Here is a 23,064-nt window from a genome sequence, read left to right on the forward strand (position 1 = left end):
TATATATATATATATACATAATGTATGGTAACCCAAATCTCACTATACCTTACAAAATATTGGAAACTACACATTTATTGATTACTGTGTAAATATGGTAAAATAGGAAACAGGATGTTCTTAAGCATGTTCACATCTATTTTACCACTAAATCCTGACCACCCAAGTTAATTGTATTAGATACAACTTTGTACAGGGACATATAAATATTTTCTATCAGTTTTTTCTTTAAACAATTCTTGATGCAACTACTGTACTGTGTAAACAAGTTGAAAAATCCTACCCCACTGTGTTTTCAGAGCCGGTATTTAAAGAAACTTGTTTGCTTATCGACCAACATTCAAATACCTAACAAGTTTATCGGATCAGCCCAGACATTCTACAAAGCCATAGCATAAGCATTTTATAATATTTTAGACAATTCTTGTTGTAACCATTATACTATCCCAGTGTGTTTTCAAAGCAGGGTATGTTCTGTGAATTGTGCCACAAAAACAACTAAACAGAAATGGCGAATCATTGCCATATATTCAGCAGGTTTCTACTTATCCGCTAACAGTAGAATAAACATAGGAAATAGGTGAAAGTTTCAGGAGATTTACTTTGGAACTTCGTTGTACATTGTTTCTTTTAGTTTCTAAGCCATCTGCTAACAATAAAATAACTAAAGAAAATAAGTGTGAAAGGTGAGAAGCACTTTGAAATTTTGTGATCCATACTAACAATACTATACATTTTATTTTGCTTTTGCAACCTTTATTTTCATTATACTTCGATTACTTATTTACAACCTGGAGAATCAAGTATAATGTTGCAGTAAAGAAAATAACAGATAAAATATTAAGCTTTACTAAATATAAAAATAAAATATGTTTGATATTTAATTACAAGGTTTTTTATTTTTATTTTGTTTTCACTATTTATTATTATAAAGGTAACTAAAATGTAAAAAATAGAAACTTATTAGGTAAGATAATGAAAGAAAAAGAATAAAAATCTTCATGTATTATACATGCCAGCAGCTGGTGCGTTATGCCAATCCATAGGTAATGTTAGCTGCACGTACATCATATAATGTTCAAATTGTGTCAGGGTATTTTTAGTCAAACATTGTTCTAAGGCCGGTAAAACAAAAGTGAATAAATATAAATAGATGGATACTTTTACGAGATTTAAGCTTTTTAGAATAAACATTTGTCATTTTCTGTTACAATTTGCAGTTATTCTAGAACAAAAGTGAGGTAATTTAGATTTATTTCCTAATTTTTATGATGGTTACGAGGTCAGTCAAATCGACCAACACCATATGGAGTTAACATTGATAAAATAACAGATTAAATATAAAGTTTTATTTAAAAAACGTTTGATGATTACTTAGAAAGAAATGGAGATTATGCAAATGAAACTTGACAAAAGTATTTTTATCTTAGAACCAAAAATACCTTGCACGTTGGATAGTCAACATTCTGAAAGAAAAAACTCATGATCAAAACTTTAATTTAAAAAATCGTAATACTTATTTTAAAAACCAGATATTTTGTGTATGAAAGCCTTGCAATGTTTACTAATAGTCTGCAAAATTTTGTAAAGATATGCATACATTATCAAAAATTATAGAATAATTACTCTCATGGATACTTTTGTAGATACCGCCCAGTCCGTATTGGTAGGGTTAAAAAGGTCATGATATGCACATTTTTATCTATCTGTATCCATAGGGTTAATAGTCATAATCTAGGTAGGAAAAATATCAGTGTTACTCTTTACTGAACTATAGAGTATGATATTTCAGCAACAATCTCATAGTCTTCTATTTTGTCCTAAGTGTTTTATAAAATTTTACTAGGTTTAAAAGAAAGCAACTTTTAATCCCAGCTTTTGAACACGAGTATCGTCATGGATTTCAGCATCTCAATGTACGGTAAGCATCGACTTAGTTAATTTTATTTTGAGACACAGTAGTTATTAATTCTCACCGATGTCCCATGTGTCCTGAAAATACATGAAAATTGTTTTATAATACATGATAATTATGCCATTGCAGTTGTATGATATAGGTCTTCGTAGTGAAGATCTTTGACATACGTGGTGGGTAGTTAATATCTGTGTATTATCGGCCCTGAGGTTGGGGTTAATGAAGATGTACTTAAGAAAAGTGATTTCTAAAAAAAGATTCCATAAAGAAATGATATGAAATTTGTTCTATAAAGATATTATTCACTTAAACTTTTCTAAATCGGAAACTGTTTTTATTCTATTTGACAAAAATCACGTATATAATTCTAATTTAAGCTTCCCACCAGATTTAATTCCATGAAGCACAACATTAAGGAGATTTTTTTTATTGATGTTTATAATTCAGTCCATTTTTAAGCTACTTTTTTCTTCATAATCCTAAAGTTCAGATATTTATCGATGTTTGTTTGACAGGGGTGAGATTAGCTGCCGCTCTTCCCATGGAACAGTGGTTGTGTTTCTCCAGAATGATGCAGGCTTTGTTCGATGGGGACCCACACAAGAAAAAGTGGACCATCTACTGGAAATGTACAAGCCTGGCAAAGACAAGGAACGAGAGCATTTTCTAGCACCACCTAGAGTGCAACCTCAAGCCCCTCAGACAGTCGTCACAAACAGTCAGCCACAGAAGCCATCACCTCAAATACCAGTGGCAAAAATGCATATTGTTGCTGCACAACCAAATCCAGTGTTCCAGCAGACAGAACCCACTATTGCAGAACATAAATAAAATTTTAATGCCATTATAAATACTTTAGATAAAAGGGAGGAAAACAAGTTCATCAAAAGCTTTGAATATGGAAGTGACTGTAATTTTGTTGTAATATAGAATTGTAAAGTTCTTGAGCTAGATGTTACCTATCTTGCTCTGAAATTACTTGTGATCCTCATAAGTAGCGACATCTCTAAGCAAGTATTGGAATTGTTATAATTAAAATTTTAATATGTTAATTAGCAAATTTAAAATGTAGACATCATTGTAAAAATTTTAAACTGTAATATTAAGGTAAAGTACTGAAAGTGATTAGTAGTGGTTTTTCAGCAGTAAACTGTAATGGTAATCATACTGGGTTGTAGCTTTGGATCAGATAACAATATTGATTTTGGCAGTTTGAATATTTTTTTGCATTACATCAAAATACAGTGCCCTGTGTGATGACTGGGCTATATTTTTTCTGTGGAACACTTATTATGGTGATTGAGATGGACTGTGCATTAGAAGAGAGTGCATTTTCTGGTGACTGGGCTTGACTTGTGACTTCAGATCAGGAAACATTGCCATATCTGGTAGTCGAACTGTGAGAATTGGATCAAAGACTATGTATTTTATTGTGATTGTGCTCGAGTTATTGTTATGAATCTTAAGACATTTCCACATGTGGTGATTGGACTGGACTGAGTAAGTGTTGGGTCAAAAGTAATGTTATTGGTGATGACTGGGTTGGGTTAGTAGAAAGATTTGTTTCTTGTGGCTTGACAAGGATATGCATTGTGTCTTTTGGATCAGGAAATGATATTAAGTATATGAAAGAGGATGAAATTTTACTAGGTCACTGAATTGAAAGTGAATGGATAGAAGGTACTCTTCTTTTTATGGTTGTTTGAACTGTATACATAACATAATTAAAATCAGAATTTGTTGTTATAGAAAATTTGATCAAAGATGTTCACGTGAACTCTCAATATTAGATGTTTTTTTTTTCTCATCATCATCATAATAAATTTGTATCTTCATTTAGCTTAAGACATCAAAATGAATTTACGATTTTATGGGGGGGGGGGTGTCAACCTTCCATTGAAATATTCTCTGCAACTAAGTAATTTTATTTTGCAATTTTTTTTATGTGCAATCTCCTTCACGAGTTCTGACTTGTTTCCATAAGATGGTGTTTAAGATTGTATGTGAAAACATAGTAAGATAGGGAATTTTGGTGAATGTCTTTGTGAATTACATGTGAAGAAAGATTTTTTATCTAATCTTGAAAACAAGTGTAATATATCAGTATATTTGTACAGTACACATTATATTGTGTAACACGTGTATAGCCACTGTTTTTAGGAACCAAAATACCTTGTTTAGTGGTTAGTTGTTAAGATGTATTTTAGATGAATATATTCTTCTTTTTTTTTCTGTTTTTGGATTTTATAAGACCTTAAATCAAATAATTATGTTTTTCATTACAGAACTGGCTTGTTAATTTTTAACTACTGCAGCTTAAAAGACTATATGTAACTCTCTGGTTTATGACAGTTGCTAATTTACAGGTTTAGTTTGACCTGTTAATATGGATAGAATTTAGGAAGACTGTCAATAATACAAGTTCTTAATAACAAGTCATTTTTTTGTAATGAATTTTATTTTAAAAATTATGTTTGGAGAAATGAAAGTTGTATACCAGACAAACTATATTTTATGTTTAGAAAAACACTAAGTAATTGGATATGTAAGATTTTTTAATAGGCATACAACCTATAGCCAAAATATTTTATTCATATACATGTAAAATATAAATATATATATATATACAATATAATTCTTGAACTTATGAGAACCCAGAAAAGGTTTTCTCTCTCAAGGAACTTTTCTAGTAAACTGATTATGATTTTTATCATATTTACAATATAAACTTAGCAAATTTACATATTTTGACAAAAAAAAAAGAGGGGGGTGGTGGAATGCTCACATTATGGAACTTGCTATTTTTTATGTAAATGTTATTTGTCTGTGAGCTGTAACAATATGCAGTACAGTAAATTAGACTTGTCCTGACTTACTGTAGGAGATAAACCACGCTTCACAATAGTCCGATTTTATGTTTATTGTAAGCGTTGGCCCAGCTTTCATCTTACTATTTGATTAAATGTTGTAGGCTTATGTTCTCTTAGCTCGATACATTTAGCTTACCCATCTCTTGCTACTTTATGTAATGTTATCAATACCAATACCTTATTTTAATTTGCCAGTTTAAGCAATTCAGCTTACATCGTATAGTTTCTATGTTGCGACGTACACAAACTTCTGTAATAACTTCTATTAAGCTGTAATAACTGATGATGCCTTTCAGGCTTACCTAGTTTTACTGCAACATATCCCAATTTTACACTGCAAGAGAAAACCTATCTTATACTGAGCAGTCGGACAGTGTGTTACATTATTAGCCAAATGTATTGTAAGAAATATCCAGGTTCAGTTACAATATTATGATTGTGTAATACGTGCTTATCCACATTTATTGTTTAAAAAAAATTCTGTAAAGTATGATTGTGCATTGCTAATTTAGTGTAAGTAAGGTAAAGATTTTTTTATCACTAAAAATTCTTTGGAAGGATATAGATAAAACATAAAAATAACAAAACATTTGTTGATGAATGTAGGTATTTCAGAAATTGTAGATACAGAATTAATTTTAAATTAGAAAAACTGAAAAGTTTTACGTTATTTTGAAGCCAGTTCATTTTATTTGTTTGGTCTGTTAGTGTGGCTTTAATTTACTTTTAAATTTCATTGAAATCAACAATAGGAGTAAGAAAAAAAAATTTATTAAAGTACAATGTAAAACATATGTAACCTAGTTTAAGAGACATTTGTCTTTCATAAATACTTTTTTTAACATTTTTAATAATTAATAAACTTCAGTTGTCTTTTTCTTTTGATCTTGAATCATCTGAAATATAGTTGAAGGTAAAAAATTTGTGAAACACTTGATCTGCAGCTAAGCAGAATCAAAATTAAAAGCATTTTGTCACAAATACAGGGTGTCCCAGAATACTGGACCCATATGGACAAATACACAATTTATTCTTGATTTATTTATTATTCAAATTATATGCCATTAACAGCCACACACACATATCAATTCTTGGTACACTGTGCCATCAGGGTATCTTATTTCCAGAAGTATGTACGACTGACATTAGAAATGTGTTAGTTTAACTTTAAGAATATAATGTCTATTTTCCAGTCTTCTGGGACACCCTGTACAATGTTTGGAAACAAGATGTTTTAGCAAGTTGATGACTATAAATATACTTTTCATAGAACTTGTTGAATTTAATAACAGAAATACAGTATAATAAACCACTTTATTAGTGGTGAGATGTATTGGTTATAATTAAACTGAAACAACTTTATGACACTGGTTTATATTTTGATATCTAAAACACATATCATAGTACTTCAGGTAAAAAAAAAAAAAAGTTTTGAGAACACAAACTTCCATGTCGTGATTAAAATGAAATTTATATTTAGTTAAAGAAAATAATTTAAATTTTTAAAAAGCTATCATTATATATTTTAGTGTGTTTTTTCTGCTATTGCACTTGAAATGCATTATTTTCAAGTCATATGAACTAAGATATGTTTAAAATTTCAAGTTTTTTTTTTTTTTCTAAATCGATGTGTTGCCCTTCTATCAGTCAGTGATGTTTCCTTTTCAATTAAACCAAAATCTGTAGATAGTTGACAGATTTGTCTGAACAGGGAAGGAGTAAGTGTTGTATGCTGGTGTAATAGCTTTTAAGTGAAGCTGTGACAAGTTTAGAAGTTTGGTGAAAACAACTTTTATTTTTGTTTTCAGTGATTGTAAATGATGCACTAAAAACAAAGAAAATGTTTGTAGTTAATACTGCTACCCATTGTCATTAGCTTCATTACTCCAACTTAGATATACAGATTAATACTTGCAGATGCTGGTGGCACCAAGTCACACAATATTCAATTCTTTAATCACAACTAATGATAGACATTGCACTGCTTAGTATAAATATGGCTACATCAACTCAGAACTGCTAGACTTACCAACTTGGCATTCAGAAGAGTTAAAAAAAACACACCAAAAGCTTCAGATAGAAATGTCACGAAATATATGATGGCAATGGAGGATAAAAACATGTAAAACTGGAGATATTTGCAAGAGAAAGATGATGTCTGCATGCTCAGTTAAAAGTTCTATGAGGGTTTGTACTGAAAAAATAGTAAGCTCTTTAAGAGGAGACTACTGGATACATGTGAAGATGTGCTGACTATTCATGAGTAGAGGTATGAAACGTTTGCCCATTGTTCACTACTACAGAGTTTCACAATTTCCATGCTCATTCAATGATGAGTTAGAGTGTGAAACCATTATTTTTGTGTGATATCTCATTCACTCCCATTTTCATGTATTACTAGTTTCTTATACATCTCTTCAGCACAAAGTAACTGTAAAAAGGCTTAAAAAATACTATACGTTTTAGTGTGTTGCTGGTTTTAGCTGCTGACCTACAAGTACAACACACTTGCTCTTTGGCTATTAAAATTTTCTAGGTATTGAATGAAAAAAGTTAATCAGCTTCTTACTATCACTACCTAAATTTTAAAATCCTAGAAACTTAAAATCTTCTTTAATATAATGATCATTACGTAAATTTTAACACCATCTAGTTTAAACATTAGACAGACTTTAATTTAAAAAACAAACAATTAGCACACATTCTTCTAATTTAATTGACCCGTCATATTGTAAACAAGAGAAATGTTATCACTATCATAATATCCTACTGCACTAATACCTCTATCAAGTCAAACCAACCAAGTTTCTTAATGTAGGAAAATACAGAAAGTTGTATACACCCGTTAATAAATTAAATTTTAATCTCGGCCCTGTTTATATTTATATCATTCCATAAATCTATTTTGTGACAAAACTTGTTTTAAATTGAATTTCTTCCTTATACTAGAACTATTTTTATTCATAGCATGGTTTGATATTTACAACCATTTAAGTAACAGTATCTGTGACAAGTCCTCATAAAAATGTTGTTTTGTTTCTCCATTTAAGAATGTCACAAATCATCAATATTGTTTTACAAATTTAAAATGTCACTTGCAAATAGCAAAATTTTAATTATCACTTGCAAATCATGTTTTATATTTTACCATTTTATAAAGTCACTCAGAAATTGTTACTTTTGTGTTAGATTGTCATTTACAAATGGCCAATTTCATCATTATACAATATCACTGAAATATGTTTTACTTGGAATGAATTTCATCAAGTGGCATGACTACTTTTATATAACAACTTGTGTCAATTACATTGACAACAATTAAAATCACTTTTGTGTTATTAGTCGATTCAAGCATAACAAAGGATGTTTAGTTGAAAATAAATTAACCATAAGAAAGATAAATACAATTACGTGCAACTATGTGTGTTGGAGAAATTATGTACAATGTTATTAAAAGAAGCAGAATTTCATGTTACACAACCTGTTTTAACAAGTTACGTGAAATCCAACACCACAGTAACTAATCTTGATGAATGTCAGGCAGAGTGTATAATCATGTCACACAAAGTATGTTTAAATAGATACTTCAGGTCTCTGGTATCTTTCTGGGCCACATGCAGCCTAGTGGTTAGTATGCTGGACTGTGGTGATGAGGTTCTGTGGTTTCCATCCCATTATTATGGAAAGGTTTTTTCCAACATCCTCCTTATGGAGGCATCACAATTATAATAGTTTTCATAAATCTTCAATCTTTGAGTAAACCTAAAAACCTTTTTTTCTTAAGCTACGATCGAGGTGAAAAGAAACTTGGTTCTCTGAACACCCTGGGACTGGAAAATTTCTTATTTTCTAAATACCAAGTAAAGAACAGAACAGAATTGGTATTTTTTTAGGTTTTTATGTCAAATATTGGATTTCACATATTAGGTTTTCTCGATTGTCTAACTTCTTGGTTTTCTTGTTTATCACATTGATACCTAATTTAATTCCCCTTTTTCCACCTCAGACATCTTTATTTCATCAATAACATCCTCTTTATGACTGGTTGTTGTCCACTTTCTTGCCCATATGATGCAATCTCCAGTTTATCAAACTGAAAAATGTTCGACAATGGTAGACACACATTTGGTACCTTTTCTTTCTCCTTTTTTTTAACGATGGTCATTTTTCAAATTGTTTTTAAACAAACCTTTATCTTTCTAAGTATCATCAGAATACTGTACACCACTTTTAGATTTCATTTTTCATATACCTTGGTCTATCTGCTTGAATATTCCAAGTTTCTTTAGTTTTTATGCTTTCTCTTAAAAACCTCCTTTATGCCTGAAGATGAAAACAAATTGTGCTGGTGTTAAAGGAACTTATTAAAACTTTTCATAGCTTTCACATCCTGCTCTGGTTTAAGGCCATTGTTAGTTTTGTGGCTATGCTTAGAAAGTGTTCTACAACTTACTTCCCAGAAGTTGTTTTTACGTCCTGCATCTTTCTTCCCTTGACTTTAATATTGAAGAAAGACAACCTAGTATCATTCTACTATCCTTCACTGCAGCTCAATCATTTCTTAAAAAGCTACTATCAGCAGCCCATTACTTTGCTTAGAGCCATATTTACACTGAATAAGTCACTGGTTATTCACACCTTATAATTAATAACTTAACATCCACTCAACCTTCCAAGTTGAACTCTATTCACATCTTTTACCAACATATCACACTTTCAACCAGTGTAGGTTGAACTAGTTATTCATTAGTGCCTTGTAACTCCTCATTTGCTCAACCTTCCAAGATGAATTGTGTTTACATCTTATAACCAACATAACTTTTCAACCCTCGATCCTGCCTTTGAGAATTGGTATTGCCCTGGCATAAAGATTGTCTTACTCAATAGACTTCTAACTTTATGCACAGGAGGTGTCTGATAAATACTTTCAAGTGTTTAGAGGGTTCATTCTAAAAAAGAATTATTAAAAACTCACTTCACTAGGTCATGGGGCCCACTGACACTGAAATACTGTAGTGGATCATGTGTAGTACCTTGGAACTCTCCACTATTCACCTTTATTTCTACATATTTTGGTGGATTCTTTGCGATCATCAGCCTGGAACCAACTTAAAATGGAGCTGGATATGTATCACACATAGTCCCAATTCTTTATTAAACTTTGGGATTGTCTGATTTAAATAATAAAGTCTCACTTATGAATTTCAATAAATGCTCATGACACACACATAAACGTTTTCTTTTACCCTTTCCTGCTTTGATTTATACTGTTTTTTGTTCTCTCCTACTCTCAAGTATAGGGATTCTGGCTCCGTACATCCAAAGATATAGTAACATAAGATTGCATTTTTGAAAAATAAACAAATCAAAAATGTTACTAATTTCTGGATGCATATGCCCCACTTTCTTCCTCAGATCTCAACTGTCTCTCTATCAAAATCTCAAGCAATTAGAATGATGACATTTTGAGCATACATAAATACATTCTATTGCTGAAAGAGAACTGCATAAAAGTAGAGTTCACATGACAACACAATGTGATGAAAAGAGTGGCTTAAACCAACAGTAAGTCAATGAATAAGCCTGATTGATATTTTAAAGTACAAGTTTAATTTCACTTAAATTTTAAAGATATGCATTTTGTTTGATGGTGATTTTGTTTGAGATGTGTTAATAAAGTTACATGAAACCTATCACCAAAGAAACAGAGCCTGGTGATGTCATAAGCATTGTCTGTTGATGGAACTGTGGAATGAAGTATCACACAAGTACTCAGTTACTTTATCAAACATTATTTTAATTTTCAATCTCGCCATTAAATTTAAAAATACCCTTCCATAATTTTCAGTTCCTTATTAACAAGAACTAGTATACCAGAACAAACTAGCATAAAGATTACTGCTGAATAGTTATGCCAGGTTGCAAGTATTAAAAAGTTCACAATAATTTCTTAACTAAATGTTGCTACATACACAAGAATAAAAAATGGCTTAAAAATGAAGCCTGATTCACCAACATCTAAAATACTCTTGCTTACATAAATATATACATATCATATGGACCTGATCGATTTAATCTTCACTGATCCTTGATGCAAGCCTGGTAGTGAATGGGTGATTTATGATGTATGTACATTATTCCAGTAGGCTAAAGTGAAGGTTACTTTTCTTGGTGCATAGAAAAGCTCAGTAAACAACTGAATACATATGCAGCAGAGCTTATGAATTTCCTATAGGCAGCTAAACAGTAGCCTTTCTTTTTAAATAAATACTTGGCTTATGTTAAGTAAAGGTATTTTTATTTATTCATTTTGAATGTAGAATATGACAAATGTCCCTTTTCAATGACATGTTACAAAGAAAACAATATACATGCCTTGGAAACCAAAAGGCAATTTACACTTTTTGTTTTATTTACATCAAAGTAACCTATGAAACATATGGTCCATGGCTCGGAGTATTTTACAACTCTTTTAATTACTTAACGTGTTGGCAAAGTCAGATTGGGGCCAATAAGCACATGCATATTTCTTTATCACTAGATACATCTTCAGTTATTTCTATGTCCAATACGGGTTGTCAACACTGCCAACCTAGATTTCTTAATCCTTGTTTATTGAACTGCTTCACTACCAAGTTGTGTTTGAAGAGTGACAATTTGGCTTCCACTGGTTGTTTATATGAATGATCTTCACATTTTTAATCTAAAACAAAAAACTTATCTTTGCATTTCCTACTTACAGAAATCACAAAATAAACGGTGTTTTTATTACAGTTATGCAAGTTTGTTCAATTCAAATTAATAATGGAATTTCCTACACGTTTGTATTTCTAAGAACATTTGAAATAATAAGTCTTACCTTTCAAAAATACAGTATATAATGGAATTATTATTGTTAAACTTTTATTTATAATCGGCTATCTCGCTGAATAAATTCTGTTTTTTCATAATTTAAACTATTACTATATTCTATGTAGTGACATTATACAATAAACATTTGATTTCTTCAAGGTGGTTATTGGACAAAATAAATCTATATATAAAAAAAAAACTATAAACAGTTTTCCAGTTACCTTTATAACAAAGGTTTACAGCACACTCAAGTCCAAAAACTAAACTCAGATCACACAATTATTTATTATTATTGTAAAGAACTAACACTTTTATTGTCAATAAATTTGTTTTTGTGTAGTGTAATTCTTTCCAATAATATTCAAGTCAGCAATTTTGAAATAATTTATAGTTCTTAATTATAAAACAGTGGTTAACAATACATGGTATTTGTTTTCACTTAATACTTTTGTCATAGCTACACAAAGATGTCATTCCAGTTACATCTACACCTTTATTACACAGTACATTTGGTCACGACCTGTTATTTCAAGCCAACTTTAGATATCATCCTGACTTATCCAGACCAGTTGTACATTCTCATCACGCCCTGATCGGTTGTTTAAATCCAACATTAGATTTCACTCTGCTGGTATATCTAGACCAATTGTACAATATCATCCCATCTTGATCAGTTCTTTCAATGCAATTTTAGATGTCACTCTAGCTTATCCAGACCAGTTGTTTAAATCAAACTTTAGATATCACTCTGTTGGCATATCTAGACCAATTGTACAATATCATCCCATCTTGATCAGTTTTTTCAAAGCAATTTTAGATGTCACTCTGTTGGCATATCCAGACCAATTGTACAATATCATCCCATCTTGATCAGTTCTTTCAAAGAAATTTTAGATGTCACTCTAGCTTATACAGACCAGTTGTACATTCTCATCACATCTTGATGAGTTGATTAAAGCCAACTTTAGATGCCATTTTGGTTACATTCAGACTAGTTGTACACTGTCATCACATTCTGAACAGTTGTTTAGGGCCACATTTAAATGATAACTCTACCTAGATCACACACACACATTGTATAAGCCATCACATTATGTTTAAAACCAACTATAAGTGTCATTTTAGCTTAGCCATTACACAGTAACCAATCATTTGACGCTAACTCCAGATGTTTATCTACCTTATCCAAAGCAACTGTACTTCAACACAACATTCCAGATACATCTCCTACTAAGGAGCTATTTGCATTAATTATCAATTTAATTACATTTTCTTCCAAACCAGTAGTAAACAGTCATTACAATCTATCCTGATAACTTGTTTAAAGCTGGCCACTGACGTCTGTAGTTTTATTTTGACGCTTATTTTTCCACTAAAACTAAACCAGTACTTTGCAACCAAATGCAGAAGTTTCTTAAAATACATCTAAATTAGTTGTTTCACTGTACATGAATCCACATTCATATTATATGTTTGTACTTTATTCCAAATACTTTAGTTATGCTCTACTTCAAATACATTTTATACAACAGTGTTCCTCTTGCCATATCCTTCTCATTCTCCATGAAAAACAGCAAGTCTCTGAGGTTGACTCGCTTTACGCGAGGTCTTACCTATTAGAAAACAAAACATCAGTAAGGTATTTTGTAAATAAAACCAAAATTAATCCACCAACATATCTTAAATGTGGCTTATTTATGGACATATATTCTATGACATATAAAACCATACAACCACTGAAAGAACTTATAAGCCAGCTCATTATCATATTTAATTGTGATACAATGTACTTAATGAACAATTCAAAGTTCAATGCAGTCAAGTAAAGTTATTTATTTCATAAATCACCTTTTTACATTTAATAAGGATGTCACTTAAGACAGGAGGAAAGTTTGGCAAGAGAGCACAATGATTGAACAGGGAGGAGGAGTTTGAGATGGGTCTACCTCCCTGAAAAGCCATAGCTTTTTCGAAAAACAGCAAATATTAGAAACTACTTCCTGAGATATCACAAGCAATTTACTGATGAAACTTAAGTCCTTCAGGGGGGGGGCAGTCAACTTAACCAACCTTGTAACCACCAGAATTTCCAGACTATAACTTCTAATACATTTTGTGTAGCTTCATCAAATTTGGCAAGAAAATATTAGAAGTCTTTTACACACAAAAAATCAGAATTTTTAAATATTTTTACTAAACATTTCCATGAATATGTGGCAACAGTGTGTTGACTGTTCATAGTGCACAGTTATTTCTATATTAAGATTAAAAATATTTTCTTCATCTGAAAATCTCCTAAAAAATATCAAACTTTTTCAGTAAAATTTCATATTTTATCTGCTATTTTCTCTAACCTAGCTCTACAGACTCAGTCGATTTGACTGACCTTGTAACCACCATAAAAAATTACAAATAAATCTGAATTACCCCCTTTTTTCTTTTTAAAATGACTGCAGATAGTAGCAGAGAACTGCATTTATTCTAAATAGCTTAAGGTTCATAACAATCTATGTTTGTTTACATTTAGTTTTATTGGCCTTTGAACTGTGTCTAACTAATAGTCATGCTATATAAGTTATAAATCACTCAAAGTTATTTATGAGCAAACAAACCTTGAGAAGAATTTTTATTTTTCTTCATCTTACCTAATAAGTTTCTAATTTTTACATTTTAGTTACTTTTATAATAATAATAAAATAATCCAGATATAGTACTTACCTGGGTCTTTTTCTTTTTGCTGTTGACTGTTGAAAGTTAAGCCTACATTTTTATACTAATGTTACTACCACACAAATTAATCTTTTATTTAATTAAATAATGCAATTAAGAACACAGAATAACAACACACAAAAAGCAAACAATCACTATCATAATTTTTCTGGTATTCTAACTGTACAATAAGAGCCTTTAAAAATTCAGCTAATATAGTCAATATGATTCTCTTAAGAACATATTAGAAACTGAACCAGGAAACAAACAAGTCTATGTATAGAAAATAACATAACAAATTATTTGATAGATTAAACCTTTGGCTTTCTAGTGGTTATAAATGATATGGTATAAACTTCAGAGAGAACTACTGGCCATTTGTGAAAGAGAGGGAGGATGTAACAGGTGGGCATGGCAAATGGTTCCATAAACAAAGTGTTTGTGTGTGTTTTTCAAAGCAGTGCCATGCTGGGCTATTTGCTGTGTCCACTGAGGGGAATTGAACCCTTATTTGAGCATTGGAAATCCATAGACTTACTGCTGTCCCACTGGGAGACTTTTTTAAGTGCTAACCATGAGTATCGAAACTGGGTTTGTTGCAGTGTGAGCCTACAGACTTACCACTGACCCATTGGGGGCCAAACAAATAAGATTGAATGCTATGAAAATTATGCTTTGCCTGAATAATATTTATATTATAATGAGTAATTTACGTTAAATTCCAAACTTCTTAGAAGGGTGGTAAATAAATTATAGAAGAGGGAAGGCTTAGAGAGCAAAGGTCACAGTTCTCACACTAGGGGAAATTAAGATTTTTTAAAAATACTTCCTTATAAAATTAAGAACTTAAAACTTATATTAAAATTTTAATTATGAACCATGTTTTGAAACCAAGTTTATTCATATACAATAATAATCAAGTAGTGTAATTACATTTTCAGTGTAACTCTCTAAAAAGTTGAGTTTCACATTTTATTTGCATCATCTCTAGAACCTCCATCAAGTTTTTTTGATAACATTGTATATTTCATCTGTAGATTTCTCTACACAAACAATGTTCTTCATTCCATGTTCACTAAAGACATCATTCAAGAATAATCAAAAGAATATTTAAAAAGCTAAATACTTTGGCTAACATAGTTCTTTGCTTTTCTATATTGACTGTGTAGTTATATTATTGTTGCTTATAATTACAGTTTAAACCTCTGTTCTTTTATCAACACGTCTTCCTGAGCCATTCAAGACTTTGCTATGAGTAGACACTGAAGACTAAGCATTTCCTCAATAATATTAGAAAGTATAACAGCTGTTTTCAGATGACTTCTTTTGGCCCCACTGTTATCAGAGAACAAAGTAATATGCCAACCTTTCAAGTTCAAGGTCAAGTTTATCACAACATTGGTGCACTACAGCCTCTACCAAATGAACCACCTGAATTGCTACAGGTTATTTCATAGGAAATAGAATACAGCATGCAAATCAAAGAGAGCAAAATAATCCTGGAGTAAAGCTAAATATAGTTCTTGATCTTCAAGATTTGTTGCATCTCCATAACCCTTACATTCAAAATTTTAAATCACCTATAGAAAAATTAGCTTCTGAAGAGTACAAGGTAGTGATCCATGCTGATAAAACTCCACAGGGGCAACATGCAGGTCATTTCAATGCATCTTTTGTTGATGAGGTGGTTATTCTCCTTGTTGGTCAAAACTTCGTAAAAGAGATATTGTACTATAACAGAAAAACAATACATTGAAGAGAGTAGCTGAAACACATCAAACCTATGACACTTTACAATATCCTTTGATTTTTGGAAAGGTGAATGGATACAACTTCTCTACTTCTCAAAAAAATCCAATGTCAGGTCAAATAATTCCAAAGAAGAAAGTGTTTCCAATGGATTTTTATTTCTTTAGAATGAGTTCAATACAATTTGTTAGCAAGAGAACTCTTCTTTCCAATTTGCAGTTGCTATGTATACCAAAACTGAAAGTTGAGGAGTACATTCATCTCAGGGATGCAGTAAAGAATGATGGAGATGCCAGGAATGATGGTCAAATGGTCATCTTGCTTTCAAGTTTCACAGGAGGACCAAGGTACATGCATGAATGTACACAATATACTATTAAGAAAGTATGGTAGACCAGACCTCTTAATAACATTCAAATGCAGTCCAAATTGGCTATAAATAAAAAGAAAATTGATGCAAAATCAAAATCTCAAGACCATCAATATCTAATTTCAAGAGTATTTTGGTAGAAAATAATGATACTCATAGGATTATTAACAAAGAAAGACATTTTTGGTCATATGTACATGACTGAATGGCAAAAGCGAGGCCTACCACATGCCCACATTCTTTAGTGGCTCCCAAATAAGCTAAAATCAAACCAAATTGATGATATTATATGTGTTGAACTAACAAACACTACACTGAACCCTGTTGTTTTTGAGAATGTTAAAAAGCACATGATACGTGGACTCTGTGGTCAGCTCAATAGAAAATTACCATGCATTATAGATGGAAAATGTTGTAAAATATTTCCAAGAGATTTCATACAAGAAACTAAAACTGATCTAGATGGATATCCTCTGTATGGGAGAATAAAGTTAGATGCTGGTGGATTTGATACACTGCTGAAGGAGATAGTCATTGATAACATGTCAATTGTACCTTACAATCCATATTTATCCAGAATTTTCAATGCTCACATCAATGTCGAAGTATGCATCTCAATCGAGAGCATTAAGTATGTCTGCAAATATGTGAACAAAGGTTCTGACATGGCAATGTTTGGTACTGAAAGAGAAAGAAGTGAGAAAGATAAGGTTTCCTCCTTTCAGATGGGTAGATACATTAGCACTAATGAAGCTATTTGGAGAATTTTGGAATTCCCAATTCATGAGCATTATCCACCAGTTATCCATTTACAAGTAAATATAGTAAAATGGAAAACAAGTCTTTTACACTGAGGAAAATGTTCACCAAAGACTTCAGCAGCCACCAAAAGCAACCGTTACCGCTTTTTTTTTAATTGTGCCGAGATGATGATTTTGCAAAACCTTACTTTATCCTCAAGTACCCAATTATTACACATGGAATAATCAACACAAAAAATTTAAAAGACACATTCAAGGTCCAATCACTGATGGATTTCCAGGCATAAAATACAGTGATACTATCAGAAGAGTTTACACTATACATCCAAACAATTTTGAATGCTTCTGCTTGATGATTTAAGAACAGTGAATGGTGAAATATGTGATAGTTTCAAAGATGCATGCAACATTAGAGGTTTGTTAGAAAATGATGCCCATTGAAATAGTGCTTCAGAGGAGGCAGCAGCAACAACACATTCATCAAATCAATTCAGATATTTGTTTGCAATCATGTTACAAACATGTGCAATGTCCAATCCATTACAGTTGTGGGAAAATAACAAAGAAAGTTTTGCTGAAGATATACTGTTCCACATGCACAAAAACTCTCTGGAACTAAATCTGCATTATGATAACAACATCTTTAATGAAGCACTTATCCTGATTGAAGATAAGGTCATGTCTCTTGGTGGCAAATGTTTAATAGATTTTGGTCTTCCATCTCCTGAGAGAACTCAATTACTTCCATTGCCAAAGGATATTTAAGAGAAGTTTCATACAACAAAAATGATTTACTAACATACATTGCTGAGAATGAATCTTAACTTACAGAAGACCAGCTTATAGAAACATTCTTGAAAAGAGAAGTCTCATGAAAGGTGAAATGGTATTGTTAGATGCACTAGGTGGTATTGGAAAAACATTTTTGATCAATTTGAATTAGATCAGAAGGAAATATTGCTCTTGCTTCTTCAGCAATTGCTGCTTCATTATTGAAAAGAGGAAGAACAGCTCATTCAGCATTCAAACTGCCACTGGATTTCAATCATGCAGATGAAGCAGTATGTACCATAAAAAGAATGCAAAGTGATTATATGGGATGATTGCACCACATCACACAAACATGCCTTTGAAGCTCTAAACAGAACTCTCAAGGATATAAGGGGAAATGATTGCATATTTGGTGGTATTCTTACTGTACTTTCAAGTGATCTTAGACAAACATTATTAGTCATTCCAAGAGGTACCAGAGCTGATGAAGTCAATGCAAGTGTTAAAACTTCTTTCTTATGGAATAATGTCCAAAAATCCTTGAAAAGAAATATGAGTGTTCATCTCACAGGAAGTTCAGAAGCTGGAGAATTTGCAAAACTCCTTCTCAAAACAGGCAATGGCAAAATTCCTAGAGAACCACACATTAGCAATATTGTCATACCTAGTACGTGTAGAAAATTGGTTGCAAATGTGAATGAATTAATAGAAGTCGTAATTCCCAGCCTTGGTGAAAATTACAAAAATAGCTCTTAGTTAAGTGAAAGAGCCATACTTGCACCAAGAAATGATGCAGTAAATGAAATTAATTGCAAACTACTTAAGGAAATACCAGGAGAAAAAAAAAATCTACAAATCAGAGGATACAGTACCAGATCCAAATGAGGCTGTGAATTATCCTTCAGAATTCTTGAACTCTTTGAACCTCCAAGAATGCCCAGTCATATAATGAAGTTAAAAATTGGTGCATCAATAATGTTACTGAGAAATCTTGATTCCCCAAAGCTTTGCATTGGTACACACTTAGTTTAAAGATATTAATGTCTCATGTAATTGATGCCACTATTTTTAGTGGTAAATTCAAAAATACCCAGGATTACAATAATACCAAGCAATTTTCCATTTGCATTTAAAAGGCTACAGTTTCCAGTGAGAATTTCCTTTGCAATTTCAATTAACAAAGCTCAAGGTTAAAGTATGAAAGTTACTGGATTGTTTTTCAAACAACCATGCTTTTCTCATGGTCAATTTTATGTAGGATGTTCAAAGTTGGGATCACCTCAAAATCTTTATTTGTTGGTAGATGAAAAGCAAACTGCAAATGTTGTTTATGAAGAAGCTTTATAATAATTTTAAAAATTTGAGATAAAGTTTATGTTTAAGTTATTATTTTGAAATATATGATTGCTATTAAACTTACACTGTTTTAATTAAGTTTAAACAATCCCCACCAGTTGATTGGGTATTTCAGCTAGTGGGTTAATAAAAGAGGCAAGGGCAAATATTATGCTGTAGGCTAAAGCGAAATGTCTGCCAAGCATAACGTTACATCACCAAAGGGACCCAATGAAGTGTGTTGACATAAATTATAAAAGATAAAAAATTGGAAAGAAAAACAAAATATTAAAAAGAAAAATTTTGTGAAATAGTAAAGACTTGAAATCTATGATCCAAAGAAGATATTTTTTTTTAAGATTTATTCAATGAACAGATAAAACTTAAGTAGGTATTTCCATTTCTTAATTTTAAACATTTCATTGCACTGTACATTGTGATAATAGCTAGAGTTAGTGACATGGTAAAGAAAATGGAAAATAAAATACAAACATTTACCTGAAAAAAACTTGACATTCATTTAGCAGGTTCTAGAGATTATGTAAATAAAATGTGAAAACTGCAAGATAATAAATAGTATTTTTATATTCAACATGAAAATCACCTTGCATGTAAACTATTCAGAGCCTGAGTGCAAATAACTACATTAAATAATGATTTTTTGTCAGAAATAGTAGAAAAAATCACAATTAAATGTTTATTTTTTGAAACTACATACTTTTAAGAAAGTTCTTGTCAAATTTCAAACAATTTCATCCACCAGTTTTATTTTTTAAATGAAATATGAACACAGCGACAACATTACCTATGGACAATGCCCATAGCCAGTAGCCATAGGATTAATTTCATGAGAAAATCTTTTAAAAAATCCTCAACCTCCTCTAGTATGAGAATTGTAACATTTGTTATCTATTTCTTCCCTCTTGTTTAATTTATTTATCACTATGCCAAGAAGCTTGGAATTCAATGTAAATTACTCATTATAATGTAGTTATTGCTCAAGCAAAACATAATTTTTATAGCTTTTAATCTTATTTGGTTACAGAGCCATAAACTAGAAAATGAGACCCCTCCTGCCACACTCACAAACTGCCAATAGTTCTCTATGATGTTTAATATTATTTATAACCAATGGAAAGCCAAAGTTTTAATCTATCAAATGATGCATTTCATTACATTTTTTCTGTGCAGTGAACTGTCTATTATGCTTCCAGTTCAAAACTTTTTTCTAACAGGAATTACACTGACAAGCTTAGCTGAAATTATAAAGGCTCTTATCACATACTTAGAAAGCCAAAAAAATATGATAGTTATACAACATTGTTTGCTTTGTGTGTGTTATTATTCTGTGGAACATTATTTAATTAATTAAAAAATCATCAGTCAAAAGCAAAAGCAAAAAAAAAGCTTGTGCTTCACAATAGCATGAGCTGCACATTTGCCAAGTGATTTACAACTTGTGTGGCATGATTATTAGTTAGACATGGTTCAAAGGGCAATAAAACAATAAAATTAAGCATAAACATATGAATACTGTTTTGAGCTTTAGCCTATTTAGGATAAACAATTGCAGTTTCCTGTTACAATTTGCAGTCATTCTATAAATAAATAAAAAAGTAATTTAGACTTATTTCCTATCATTTTATGGTGGTTATGAGGTTGTTCGATTTCACCAATCCTATATATAGAGTTAGGGTAGAGAAAATAACAAATAAAATGCAAAGTTTTTCTGAGAAAAAAAAAGTTTGATATTTATTCAAGAGGCTTTAGAGATTACACAAATGAAATTTTAAAAGTTTCATATGAAAAAAAGTATTCTTTAATATTTTACGGTTTGTATCCATTTGGCTTACTTCTCTCACATGGAGAATGATACACAGTTCAACAATACTTACAATAACTCTGAACTTTCTTTACATATCTTCACAACAATTGGTAAAATTTTGTTAAAGATTACAAGTATTTTGTACACAAAGAATGAAATTATTTTAATGACTAAACACTTATTTTTGTATTGTAGTTACTTGCACTCAGACTCTGATTATTTTTAGTATTATCATCAATGTATAATGCAATGAAATGTTTAAAATTAAGAAAGAGAAAAAATAGTTACATACTTTTTGCTTTTTCATCGAATAATCTTAAAAGTTCTTCTTTCGGTTATATACTTAACTGTAAGGTTTTACATTTTCACATATAGTTTATTTTCTATGTTTTATTTTCCTTTCCTGTCCTTTAACATTACTACTTATCATGACACACGTCAACAGGCATTCTTGGGCAATATTACGGTATCATTGGCAGAGACACTTTAGCCTTCATCAAAATGTTGGGGCACTTGCCTACTACACTGAACCTCATGAACTGATGCAGTTTGGCTTACATTTTAAAAATTATTAAACCTTTCTAATAAGATTTTAAAACATACATAACATGTAATTAAAACTAAAACCTAAATACAATTTAATTTATAGGTAAGAAACAATAGAAAATACTAGAAAAGATTTCGAGAGCAACAATACTGGAAGCAGATTCACGAACTTGAATGGAATTCTGTGCGGCAATTTGAAAATAACCAATGGAAAATTGTAGTGTAAAATTAGTTCTTTCTGTTGGTTATAAACATCTAGAAAAATAAATAATGTTGAGTGCAAAATCAAATGATTATGTTTAGAAAGTGGGTGTGGCTTTCGTCAAGAGATATATTTTTCCTTTCTTGGAACTTGCCCTAAGGCATTTGAAGGGAGGATTTGTAAACAGGACAATTCACCTAGTTTCAGTCTATACAATAACCCTCTCTAGCTGGGTCACAGATCAAAGGCCATGTTGTTGTGTTTGTTGACTCTCTTTCAAAATTTTATTGAACTAATATTTTATGAATTTATGTCAATAAGTTTGGTATCAAACTGTAGAATATAAATCAAATTTTAGTATTATACATTATTAAATTTCTTAATTTAAAAGTAAATATTAAAAAAACACTTCGATTTTTGTGTAATGTGGTAGGTTGAATGCAGCACTGGTTCAAATTAGATGTTTGTGATGTCAAAATATTACGTTTATAGTTTTGTACGAATTAGGAACTCAAATTACCGATATTGACAAGCTAAAATATAAAATAAGAACCCCCTATCTTTACTATTTGCTGAGATATCTCTCATGTACTGAATCAAACACAGTGGGCCCATTCACCTCTTTCCATTTTTGGAAACAGTCCCTTATATACACTTACTTCAATATATGACATGTGAATAACCAATTGAAAGCTCAGTGTCCCTCTATGGTTTTCTCAGCCATTTTCACGTGTTAGGATGCTGTCTCGTTCTTTCAAACCAAGATTTCAAGGAGGTAGTTTGTATCCTTAGTCAGCTCAAAATTTCATATTTTTTTAAACCCAAATATGGCTTAGTTACTAAGCTTGATATATTATAGTGGAATTCTGTGGTACTTATACAGTAATTTATGATTTTTTGGTTATTCAACTGTATATATTAAATCTAAAAAAAATTATTTTGTTTCATATCCTCCACGTGCAAAATTTTTAAAGGCTTAGCAACCTACATCAAGCAGCAACTGAGTACAAAGGTCATAACTAGAAGAGATAATTGTGTGCTTTACTCATTATTTACTATTCTATGTTTTAAGAAAAATTTGTTTAAGAACTTATTTCTAAATATTAATTAATCTATATACATATATAATGTATAATAATCGAAATGTGACCGTATTTTA

The 23,064-nt window shown here is 31.0% G+C and overlaps 2 protein-coding genes across 6 annotated transcripts in view; one reads left to right on the forward strand and one right to left on the reverse strand.

The window, feature by feature from the left end:
• Nucleotides 1-6,147, forward strand: part of LOC106464204 (phosphorylated CTD-interacting factor 1-like) — a 38,516-nt gene extending 32,369 nt beyond the window's left edge. For all 4 annotated transcript variants that reach the window (XM_013924333.2, XM_022391910.1, XM_022391911.1 and 1 more), the window contains exons 14-15: nucleotides 1,847-1,921; nucleotides 2,431-6,147. In XM_013924333.2, coding sequence (XP_013779787.1) covers nucleotides 1,847-1,921; nucleotides 2,431-2,746 — 391 coding nt within the window. In that variant the 3' untranslated portion in view covers nucleotides 2,747-6,147. The remainder of the gene's footprint in view (nucleotides 1-1,846; nucleotides 1,922-2,430) is intronic.
• Nucleotides 6,148-11,981: 5,834 nt separating this feature from the next.
• Nucleotides 11,982-23,064, reverse strand: part of LOC106464205 (transcription initiation factor TFIID subunit 4-like) — a 64,335-nt gene continuing 53,252 nt past the window's right edge. For both annotated transcript variants that reach the window (XM_022391909.1, XM_013924334.2), the window contains one exon: nucleotides 11,982-13,250. In XM_022391909.1, coding sequence (XP_022247617.1) covers nucleotides 13,143-13,250 — 108 coding nt within the window. In that variant the 3' untranslated portion in view covers nucleotides 11,982-13,142. The remainder of the gene's footprint in view (nucleotides 13,251-23,064) is intronic.

The sequence above is a fragment of the Limulus polyphemus genome, unplaced genomic scaffold (assembly GCF_000517525.1).
Source record: "Limulus polyphemus unplaced genomic scaffold, Limulus_polyphemus-2.1.2 Scaffold1587, whole genome shotgun sequence".
Taxonomy (NCBI): Eukaryota; Metazoa; Arthropoda; class Merostomata; order Xiphosura; family Limulidae; genus Limulus; species Limulus polyphemus.